The following is a 12,512-nucleotide window of genomic DNA, read 5'->3' on the forward strand; positions in this document are numbered from 1 at the left end:
AAAAGTGGCCACTAATGATCCAATCTTTTTCATCCAATTTTACCAAATCTATGTAGTATAAGGGTAACTTTAGTAAATATATTGAATGGATAATTTAGACAGTTCCCGTATATTAAGTAGAAATGGTAAGATTGGATGAAAAAGATTGGATCATTAATGGCCACCATTACAGGAGAAGCAGCTGTGCTGCTATTTAGTTGGCAATTACAGCAGCCGTTGCTGAGGGTTTAGCGATGGCGAAAAAAATCACAAAGTAAATTACTGATTTGCCATTGTGGGTTTTACACCTTTTTTCATTAGTAAATTCAGAACTGGAATTTCCCCCCAGATACAATCAGCGCTTTTGTTAGGGTTGCTATGGTGATGCATTCGGCACCCAGTACAGCCCCTAAATAAGGGTCAGCATAGGGACACAACTGGCTTTCTTTACAAAGGCTGCACTAGGTGGTAATGTTCCACAATTAGGGAGGAGTCCTAACCTCATATTTAAAGGGGAACTGTCGTGAGAATAACATAATGGCTACAATTTCTTTCTTTTTTTTTTAATATTCATTTATAAATTATTTAATCAGTGTTTGCTGTTTTTAAAATATGCTCTCTCATTAATTCACATTCTGAAATGTATAATATTTAGTGCTGTCAGGTGATCTCTGCGGAATGTTTGTGTACTGAGAGTTCTGAAGCCATAAAAATATTCCTGCTCTAGGGGGAGAATTCCACATAGCTAAACAGCCTAGGCTAGACATCACTGGGAGGGCGTGGCTACATACCTATATACAGCAATATATAGATAAGTGCTTTGGATGCTGAAACCAGGATAATTAACATAAGAGTGGCTATCCTGAATAATGTACTGCATTCTGCTATATGTCACTACAGGGCCTCTTTTGGAATCCAGTATGGCACACGGGATAGTCAGTGTGATTTGTGGCCATCGCTGTCCTCCTGGCTGCACTGCTTGTCAGATAATAGCTGGTACAGCTGCTGCATCTGTGAACATAAACATTTTCCCTGACTAATGCAGATGAGTGTGGAGTAGCTGGCCAGGGAGATGTGACCATCCTTGCATCCTTTGTAAAATATTCTCCAATTGGTCAAGGGCATCTTTCCCACCTCTGGTTCCCCAAGAAGGGGTGATAATTGATATAGGAGCGAATTATGGTGGAATCTAGATACCCTCATAAATAAAGGGGAGCCCAAGATATACAAATCTGTATTTTTCTGACTATAAGATGCTCCTGACCATAACACGTACCTAGGTTTAGAGGTAAAAAATCAGGGCAAAAATATATATACTAAACCTGGTGCATCCATGGTGAAGGGGTATCTTGTGTATTATGCCCCCTTGTATCTCCGTGTTTCCTCCTCTGTCCCCCTTGTGTCCTCCTCTATGCCCCTTTGTGCCTCCCTTGTGTCCTCCTCTATGCTCCTTTGTGCCCCCCTTGTGTTCTCCTCTATGCCCCTTTGTGTACCTCTGTTTCCCCTGTTGGTCCCCTGTGTCCTGATCTTCATGGACACAATACAGGGAGTCCTCAGCATTGCGGCAGGTTGGAGGTTTGTATTGGCGGTGTTCACAAGTCAGGAACTCCCAGCATTTGGACTATAAGACGCAGTCACTTTTTACCCCACTTTTGGGGGATAAAAAGTAAGTCTTATAGTCCAAAAAATACAGTATATATCTTCTCTTAGCATAATGGGTGAAGCAACAAACCCCTGCGAAATTAGTATGGGGCCCCCTCCTTGGATCCAAATCCCACTTGTGTGGCTGATAAATAATTCCCTCCCTCCCCCCCTACACACACACACACACACACACCTACATACCTTTCTTCCTGAGTCCTCTCCCCACATAACCGAGTAGTGTAGCGGAACAGCGGAATATTGACCTGCTCCAGCGATGCGTCGTGTCTCTTCTGTTCTTCCCAGCAGCTGCACGCTCTGTACTTCCTTACCTCCAGCTCCCGATTAGGTCACATGCATTCAGAGCCAGGAGTATTCAGCATACAGCATGTGTCTATCAGGAAGATTAGAGGATACCCTACACAGCACTGGAGGAGGTAAATATTACACTGCTCCACTGTGCTGCTCTGCAGAAGGGGATGAGCTGAGATCTAGCCTCCGCTCCCACACATTCACTATAGTTACTCCACTGTGAGACTGTTCAATAAATGCTAAATCTTAATAAATAATTTGGCCCACGCATCATCTAGATTTTGGCCCCTTAGGTGATTGAGTTTGAAACCCCTAACCGAGGACAATGACCTCAATTCAAAAAGATCATGCTGGAGGTAATAAGGCAAGAGAAAACTTACCTCCACACAGTGAGAGAGTTATCTTATCTCTCCATTCCTTAAGTTACCTCCTCTGTAGTTATTTTCAGAATTCTGGAGTTATTTTAAAGATTGAAGAGTTAACTTTAGAGATCTCACCTTAACTTAAAGACAGAAGAGTTAACTTTAGGTTTGCCTGAGGTAAAATGTTTCCTGAATACTACATTCCTTATCATCATGGTGATAATTCTAGAAATGTTATTAAAGCGGATCCGAGATGAAAAACTATCTATAACAAGTAACTTGTCTATATATCTTATCTAAAGTTTACTCAGCAAATCAGGCCGCATACAGCTTCAACAGTTTATGATGATTTATTCCTGTGATAAAAAATGGCCTCAATTCACTAAGATTGTGCTGGAGATAATAAGGCAAGAGAAAACTAACCTCCACACAGTGAGAGGGTTATCTTATCTCTTCATTCCTTAAGTTACCTCCTCTGTAGTTAAGTTACCTCCTCTGTAGTTATTTTCACACACAGTTAATTAGCAGCTTGTCTTTAACTTTAGAATTCTGGTGTTATTTTAAGGATTGAAGCGTTAACTTTAGCGATCTCACCTTAACTTAAAGACAGAAGAGTTAACTTTAGGTTTGCCTGAGGTAAAATGTTTACTGAATACTACATGCCTTATCACCATGATGATAACACTAGAAACGTTATTAAAGACAGGAAATAAGCTTAGTGAATTGAGGTCAATGAGAGTGGCCATGTTCTGTTTGTCATCATTACACAGGTAACCTGCAACTGAATTTCCACCCCTCAGCCTGTGAAAAATTTACTCCCGCCTACCCTCTGCCTCTGAAATCCCTGGCTAGTAACCTCTTCCTGCCCAGACTGAGCTCCCATAAGCCCTTGCTGCTGGGTCTGAGTGCCTTGGCGTTTTGGAGAAACTGGGGGCAAGGCTTGTTTAGTTTATAGGGAATTAACAAAACGAAAAAGTATTTGGCTTGAGGAATGCCCTATAAACTATATGTAACGAACACAATTATGCAATGAATAAAAGTTCATCTCGGATCCACTTTAAAGACAGGAGTTAAAGAGACACTGAAGCGAAAAAAAATGATATTATGATTTGTATGTGTAGCACAGCTAAGAAATAAAACATTAAGATCAGATACATCAGTGTAATTGTTTCCAGTACAGGAAGAGTTGAGAAACTCCAGTTGTTATCTCTATGCAAACAAGCCATTAAGCTCTCCGACTAAGTTAGTCGAGGGCTGTTATCTGACTTTTATTATCTCAACTGTTCCTGGACTATATACTTTTCCTCTGCTAGAGGAGAGGTCATTACTTCACAGACTACTCTGAAAGACTCATTTTGAATGCTGAGTGTTGTGTAATGTGCACATATTATAGAATGATGCAATGTTAGAAAAAACACTATATACATGAAAATAAAAGTATGAGAATAAATTCTTTGCTGCTAATCTTCTAGTAATTATTCATAGTACACAACCAATTCACTATATCATATTTTGTTTTTTCGCTTCAGTGTCTCTTTAAGCTTAGTGAATTGAGGCCATGTCTGTGTAAAGGTTATCAGAGGGATATAGTATGTCACATCCAACATCCCAAACAGATCTGCACACTAGACAGCTCCTATATATAATGGCTATCATAGAGACACAATACAGCACATTCAGCATTTCTGGACTGTTCCTATATACAGTAGACTTGCTATAGTAAACTACCTCTGGCTATTGTAAATTCAGGGCCCCAGGTCCCAACCATGAATATACAATGTATAACAAATCAAGATACAGTAAACTACTTGGCCAGGTGCCTGGAAGTTCACTATAAAGGGATTTTAGTGTATAATGGCTATCATAGGGACATGGTAGAGCACATTCAGCACCCCGGACTGCTCCTATATATCAGTGGTCCACAAACTACGGCCCACTGGCCGAATGCGGCTCCCTGAGGTTTTTTCACCCCAAACACAAAATGTATAACTTATAGATGCGGCTCACTGCACCTTTGAATATCGGCAGCCCACATATAGAATAGCAGTGCTGGCACCACCCATCCACATACTGTAGAAGCCAGCGAGCTGTCATTTGCTGGCTTCCAATCCAATTCTGCATCAGGTGACACTGCTGTCCAACTTAACGGCAGGTTGTCACCTGAATGCTTCCCTGTCTGGTGCACAAAGACGTTCTTCAGGCCCCGCTTGACTGAATGGCTGCTGCTGGGAGTTCTCCTCTGGGCATGATTGGGGGGAATCAATACCTAAATTCAATGGAATGTTTTTCAACTTCATTTTATGTATGTTCCGGCCCCCCAGCAGTCTGAAGTACATTGACCTCGGCCCTTGACCGAAAAAGTTTGGGGACCCCTGCTATATATAATGGCTCTCTTAGGAACAGTGTGATACTGTCAGTGGACAGCTCCTGGGCTAGTACTATCATAGGGACACAGTACAGTGCATTCAGTATCCTATACTGTTCCTATGTACAGTATAACAGCTCTCTTAGGAACAGAATGTGATACTGTCAGTTCCCCGGACAGCTCCTGGACAAGGGCTATCATAGGGACACAGTACAGCACATTCAGCATCCTAGACTGTTCCTATATACAGTATATAATGGCTCTCTTAGGAACAGAATGTGATACTGTCAGTACCCTGGACAGCTCCTGGACAAGGGCTATCACACAGACACAATACATTCAGCACGCCAGAAAGCACATTACAGGAACACAATGGGGCTGATTTCTGGAGTTGAGTCCCTCGGTTTCATGTGGCCAGGATCACCAGTAATTCACTGCAATGTGCAGAAACCACCGACTAGCACAGATTCACATCAGGAGCTGCAGGGATCACTCCTGCTCCACTGAAATAAACAGGGTCACAGGCCTGTGCATTTCCCTGCTGACACTGCAGTGCTCGGGGGCAGTAAGCAGTGTCTCTGCATCCCTGGTGGTTTACAGCGTATGAATGTGGGGCCTTAGCTCTGTGAAAGCAATGAGAGGCCTGAGGTTGGACAATGTTCTGTAATCAAGACAGAATAACAGAGGGAAAAAGGATTAAAACATGAGGCTCAGGAAGCTGGATATTAATACAAAATATATATATGGTACAGGCAAAGTACGAAATTCAGGCATTCTATAGAATATCTGACCATTTTCTGCAAAGTGCGAAATGTCTGGTTTTTGTGACGTACTTTGTCTCTCTCCTCTCCTGTTATGTCTGCAGCTCTCTCCTTCTCTTCCTTACTTTAGTTTTCAGTAGTGCTCTCTTGTCTGTGCCTCTGCTTTGCTTTGTCAGTTTCACCAATGGCTGGTCTCTTCTTTAGTCTCTGCCTCTATTTTCTCACACAAAAAAAATCATGCTTATTTCTTGCTGCAAGTAGAGCATTGTATCATGACTCAACTTATTTTTTTTGCTGCATCATGGCTTTTCAGGCTCCTCCCCCTCACTAGCTTTCAACTGCCGAAACCCAACTGCCATTCCCCCCTCCCCCCCTGCACATGATGTCCAGCTTTTCTCTCCTCTTTCCTGCTCATGGGCTCCCCCCTGGCAGCACCTGAAGGCTCCTTCACAGCAGCACTTTCCACAAACAGTAAATATCAGCATGCATGCACCCATCATCATCACTAGCCTTACTGGCAGGCATAGGTATGCAGCTGTTACAGTCAAAGTGTGAAAAAAAAGCAGGCAAAGTATGTAACGAAACAGACATTTCGTATTTTGCCTAATCGCTTCAGGCATTCTATAGAATGCCTGATTTTGTACTTTGCCTGTAATATATATATATATATATATATATATATATATATATATATATGTATACATATATATATATATACGACTAATTAAGGTATCACTCTATAAGACGCCCATTATCACCCCCCCCCCCCTTTATCCACATTAATTTTGAAAGGGGAGGTTGGCGTCTTTGGTCAACAGTGGGAGAAGGTTCAGTTTCAGGGGGAGAGGGGGCATGCCATCTTTAACATTAAAAAAGCCATTGTAGGGAGGGACACTGAACCGGACAGCTCGTGTATAAAGGCTATTGTATGGGGCACACACAGGGCTGGATTTACCATAAGGCACTGTAGGCACATGCCTACAGGCGCTTGATGATGGAAAGGCAGCCCACTCTATTGTATGGGCCATACAGTACGTTCAGCACCCTGGACAGCTCCTGTATAAAGGCTATTGTATGGAGGGCACAGTATATTCAGCACACTGGACAGCTCCTACATAAAGGCTAAGGTATGGGGGACACAGTATATTGAGCACCCTGGGCAACGCCTGTATAAAGACTATTGTATGGAGGACACCGTAAATTCAGCACCCTGGACAGCTCCTCTGTAAAGGCTATTGTATGGAGGGCACAGTATATTCAGCACACTGGACAGCTCCTACATAAATGCTATTGTATGGAGGGCACAGTATATTCAGCACACTGGACAGCTCCTGTATAAAGGCTATTGTACAATATGCTGCATACAGGAACTGTCCGTCCTGCTGAACACACTGTGTCCTCCATACAATAGCCTTTATACAGGAGCTGTCCAGTGTGCTGAATATACTGTGCCCTCCATACAATAGCATTTATGCAGGAGCTGTCCAGGGTGCTGAACATCCTGTTCAGCACCCTGGACAGCTCCTGCATAAATGCTATTGTATGGAGGGCACAGTATATTCAGCAAACTGGACAGCTCCTGTATAAAGGCTATTGTATGGAGGACACAGTGTGTTCAGCAGGACGGACAGTTCCTGTATGCAGCATATTGTATGGATGACACCAGAGGTTGAGCACTTTTGACACCTCCTGTACTCAGGTCAGTATTGGGACTCGCAGCCCCCCAGCCCAGTCTCTCTCCTCCGTGAGTCTGGCTGCAGAACAGGAAACATCAAAACGTATCAGCCCTTCTGAAGTCTCCAGGGCTATAAATAAAACTAATTCTCAGCAGGGGACGAGTCCAAACAGCACAGAACACATAGAGAAATTTGATATTTACTGCTTTACTAAAAGCTTTGCTCCTTCCCTTGCTGCCCCCCCCCCCCACACACACACACACACACACACCTCTGTGCCTCTGCCAGCACTACCCGGAGACAGCTCTGCCAACTCTGATCACTGCCCTGTGCCAACCACATTTACAACCCGCTGCTGCTGCTGCTTTCTCCACTGATCCGTGCCCACAGTCAATGCCCAGTAGCCTCACACCATCCTCTGTTCTTACTAGTGCCCATGCTGTCCTTATTACATGCACCCTGCTTATCCTGAAACCTGTAACCACCATCAGCAGCGTCCTGCTAGCCCTGGGTCCTGTTCCTTGCCCACACAAACCATTACCAAAGCAGGACTACCTCATCCTATCCGCAATCCCTGCCAACTCCAGTGTATACTATGTGCCCTACTGCCAACTGCCCTGTCACTTGTGCCCTCTGCCCACAACTCTTTAGGGAAGCCCAAATGGCCCCTGGTCGATGTTGTGTGCCCAAACCCCATTAAATCCTCTGGTGTCTCTTCGCTGCCCTGTGGTCACAGTGCCACCCATCGCCTGATCTGTCTTCTATGTTCTTTATTGGGTGCTCAGATTCCTCTACCAATCCCTGGCACATCTGGTCCATACTATGTGCCCACAAGGGATTTCTTAGCCCTGTCACTCCAGCCCACTGCACTGTGCCCACCCCGAACCCCAAATGACCGCTGCTTAGCCCACACACCACTGCATCCTCTAAGTGCCCGATTCAGTGCTCTGTGTAAACATTGAACACATCTCCAAATCCTTGAATTTTCGAACTAATACTGTGTACCCCCATCTTAGTATCATCTCTTCCCAGTGCCCACTTCTTGTTACTAGAACCTGTGCCCACTACTAACCCTTTCACTGCTTTCCTGTTTACAGTGAATCCCCTTGCCAAAATCTCTGCCACTTCCATTTAATGCTCTATATACCACCCACATCTTACTGCCATATCTGCCCAGTGCCCCTCACCAACAGATTCATAGCGCACCCTTCCACCCCTCTTATTGGAGAACGCTTCGCTAACCCACCCATTCCTCCACTTGTCAGTTCAGAATTCAGTGCAAAATCCAATGGCTAGCCTGGCACCTCTGCCTAATGTCCTGTGCCCATACTGTGATACCAAACCCCTTCCAGCTCTCGGTGAGCCCATAACCAAAAAAATCAACCCTACTTTGTTTAGTACTGTACCGTGTGCCAACTTGCTGCCACCTGTAATTAAGACTCTGCTGCTACAACCTATTCCTAAACTTTGCCACCTGTGCCCACCCAGTGCCAACATGTCTAAGGAACCGCTTACACCTCTTTAAGTATACTGTGCTGAGACTGAGCCCATCCACAAATCCTTGCTGTGTCTGTTCGCTACTCAGTGCCTACTTGCTGCCACCTAGAGTCAATACTGTGCTCACAATGCCCATGTGCTTTCCACCCCTTTCCCTTCTATAACCATACCAGGGAAAAGTAAACCCATCACCAAATCCCTGCCCTCAATGCAATATACCAGTTCCTATTGCCTCTGCTCAGTGTTCTGCCCCCACCCCTCAATACCAAACCCATTACTCTGTGCCTACAGGGAACTCACCCTAAAACTAGCCACCTCTTCTACTGTCATATACCAACACGTACCCCCTTTCCAAATCCTCTGCCAGCTTTGTGGGTGACCTCTGGCAACAGTAAGCCTGCAGGCTTGTGTCGCCTATGCCTTACCACCCCTCCTATCCTGCTAATAAGCCCACAGTCACTCCTCTTCCACCTCTGGTTACTGCCCACCCTGATTCCGACACTAACCCCTCATTACCTATATCACATCCCATCTCTCTCTCTCCCCTGCGCCCCGCAATGAGTAATAATGCATTTTCATTAGTAACAGCAGCAGGAGCTGACAAACTGTATAATGAGGGCTGCACAGCATTGCCACACGTATTAATATGAGAGGCAATCCATATAAAAGTGATATAATCAGTGCAGCAGCAACAGCAGTCACCCTGTGCTCCAGCCAATCAGTGCTCCAGCCAGGAGCCAGGCTTACCACTTGCTGGAGAACCACAAGTCCAAGCACGCCCTTGCAAATTGCTGAGTCTACTTCTTATTATTTCCCGGAGAAGCGAAGCGAGAGCAGAAAGCCTGCAGTTCCGAGTGCGGCCACCAGGGGCGCCGCTGCGCTCTACAATCACAATCCGGGAGGCTTCGCCAGAGATCAGAGCTGAGAAACCGGACGGAGGGGAGAGAGGGTGGACGGGGGACCCGAGCATTGCACGGACTGAAGCTGCCCCCAGCACTGATCAGAGCCCTGGAGTCGGGATTGTAGCTGCTCTCTATACAGCAGGGGGGGCTGGGACAGCCATTAAACCTCTGCTGAAGTTGCATGGGAGACCCCCTCCCCAGCACACCCCAATCTGTCCATCCCTGCCTCCCCAACACTGTGGCCACCCCAACACACCAGCTCTGAGCGAAGTTATTGGAGTTTAAAGAATTATTTTAGATCACTTGGAGGATTGATCACTCTGGAGAGAATCTGCTTCTAGGATCGGTCGGTCAGTGACCACCCAGCGATCGTCTCTGGTCCGACGTGGAGCAGACACAATGAGGAGCTGATGCGATGAGTCAGCCTATCTACAGTCATCACTGAAGAGCATTGAAACTTCTCCAGCTGTGTTAAGAGCTTTCCATGCCTACAAGATGGTCAGTCCGGAGTCCTGCACTCTGTGAGGATGGTGGTGGATTATCCCGGATGTACAACGTGCAGAACTTGTGTTTGGGATAGTCAGAGGATTGTAGTTTGGTAGAATCCCTCCTATGCTCAATGAGTATTCTAAATCTATAACAACAGCAGTTTATGATTCGGTCCCAGAAATGAAAGGGTTAGCCAGGGAACCCTTCATCAGGGTGACTAGCACAGGCGTAACGTTGGCCATGGCATATGATCTCCTAGAACTTTATTTGATAGCCTAGATTCCCTTGTTACCCCAGGGGATAGTGAAAGACTGAACATGGAACTAGGCTAAAAGCCCTTGTGTGTCCAACACCACATAGACCATGGTCTTAAGTTATCTGCCTCCATAGGTATGTTCTTCTACCACTGTGCTTGGCACAGTAGTCCATGACTGGCTTTCTGCCAATCTTCTAGCAGGCTATGGATCCATTATGAACAGAGCCTGGCTGGCACTAATTCAGCATTGGTTTCCAGCTCTATAGAATGTTGAGTTATTCATTCAATCTATGTAAAATCTCTTCTAGAATTGCAATGAGCATGGAGATGTGTGTGTCACTCACAATGAGCCAACTGGAACATGTAAGCTGTTGAGGCATTTTTGTTGGTGGGCATCCTGGTCACTGCTGCCCCAGGGCAGAGCATGGCTTGTCGAGGTGGGTGTTGCTGCTGTATATTTGGTCACCTGAACGAGGATAACGGTCGCTTCCTGTTGTTGGCCATTCTCATCCTCCTTTACATGCTGTGTGGGGCGGCCGTTTTCTCGGCCATTGAACAGCCCAAAGAGAAGGAGGCGAAGGAGAGGTGGCAACATAAATTCGACAATTTTACCCAGAAATACAACCTCAGCAAGAGTGATCTGCGTAACTTCCTCCGGGACTATGAGGAGGCCAATGTGGCTGGAATCCGGGTGGACACCCTCAGACCCAGATGGGATTTCACTGGAGCCTTCTATTTTGTTGCCACGGTGGTCTCCACAATAGGTAAGTCCCTGTGTTTTGGGCATTAATACAGGTGAAACTCCCAAAAATAAATATTGTACAAAAAGTTCATTTGTTTCGGTAATTCAGCTTAAAAGGTGAAACTAATATATGAAATAGACTCATTACATGCAAAGCAAGAACATTCAAGCCTTTATTTGTTATAATTGTAATGATTATGGCTTACAGCTTCTGAGAAGAACCCCAAAATCAAAATCTCAGATCATTAGCAGATCATGGCTAGCTGGATGGTGTGCTGGTTAAGGGCTCTGCCTCTGACACAGGAGACCAGGGTTCAAATCTCGGCTCTGCCTGTTCAGTAAGCCAGCACCTATTCAGCAGGAGACCTTAGGCAAGTCTCCCTAACACTGCTACTGCCTATAGAGCGCGTCCTAGTGGCTGAAGCTCTGGTGCTTTGAGTGCGCCAGGAGAAAAGCGCGATATAAATGTTCTGTGTTTGTTATCAGAATATTGTAAACATGTTCAATAGTCTCAGCTCAAAGTGACAGTCTCTATTCAGAGAATTACTCCAAAACACCTGCAGAGGGTTCCTATTTCATATATTAGTTTCACCTTTTAAGTTGAATAACTGAAATAAATAGACTTTTGCATGATACTCTTTAATTTTTCGAGTTTCACCTGTAGCTGGGTTGACTTGTAAAACACCAGTGAGCTGGCTTTTGTGCTATTGTTTTTTAATGTTTCTGACTGAAAAGCCTAAAAACAAACAAGTATAATGCAATTGGAGGCAAACACCTGGGTGGAAGACTTGTTCTGGGTCAGAGAGAGTACTGATTACAGAGGATCAACACAACAGCCTTCCAAGTATATATTTAAAGGGCCGCTATCATGAAAATAGTAACATTTAAAATGCATGTGTATGCATATGTATAAAATGTACATTTCTGCAAGAGTAAAACTATTTATAGAATTATTTTTTCCTATGTCACTTACAATAGATTGTTAAACATTGTCAGAACGGACAGGGTTTGGACTAGTCCATCTCATTTTAGGGGATTCTCAGGATTATTTCTTTAATTTTTAAAAGCACTTCCTGAAGGGGCAGTAGCTCAGTTCACCTGCCAAAATAGTGCTCAAATGAGAAGGTAGGCGGTCTGGCATCCCTGTATAGATCCAGGAAGTGCTTTTTTAAAGAATAAAGGAAATATTGAGAATCCCCCATGAAGAGATGGACTAGTCCAAAACCTGTCAGATTCTAAATGTTTACTGTAAGCAACAGCAACTTAGGAAAAAAGTAATTTATAGTGCATTTTGCTCCTGGAGAAATGTACTTTTTATATATGTGTAGTTTAAAGTTTACAATTTTTCGGGACAGTCGGAACTTAAAAGGAAGTTAACCCTTTGGGGACTGGCTGCCTAACCCCCCTTAAGGACCACAGCATTTTACCTGCGGGGAGGGCGTTTGGGGGGGTCAGGCAGCCGGATCCCCAGTATAGTTAGCTAGGCATTAGTGTCCCCAGTATAGCCAGATGTCCCCTGCATAGCCAGCA

General features: G+C 44.7%; 1 protein-coding gene and 1 long non-coding RNA gene across 2 annotated transcripts in view; one reads left to right on the forward strand and one right to left on the reverse strand.

The window, feature by feature from the left end:
- Positions 1 to 12,512, reverse strand: part of LOC137533274 (uncharacterized) — a 292,620-nt gene that overhangs the window by 29,745 nt on the left and 250,363 nt on the right. The gene's annotated exons all lie outside the window — the stretch shown is intronic.
- KCNK13 (potassium two pore domain channel subfamily K member 13) overlaps positions 10,586 to 12,512 on the forward strand; it is a 92,514-nt gene continuing 90,587 nt past the window's right edge. The window contains exon 1 of the mRNA XM_068254571.1: positions 10,586 to 11,004. Coding sequence (XP_068110672.1) covers positions 10,665 to 11,004 — 340 coding nt within the window. The 5' untranslated portion in view covers positions 10,586 to 10,664. The remainder of the gene's footprint in view (positions 11,005 to 12,512) is intronic.

This window comes from Hyperolius riggenbachi, chromosome 9, assembly GCF_040937935.1.
Source record: "Hyperolius riggenbachi isolate aHypRig1 chromosome 9, aHypRig1.pri, whole genome shotgun sequence".
Lineage (NCBI taxonomy): Eukaryota > Metazoa > Chordata > Amphibia > Anura > Hyperoliidae > Hyperolius > Hyperolius riggenbachi.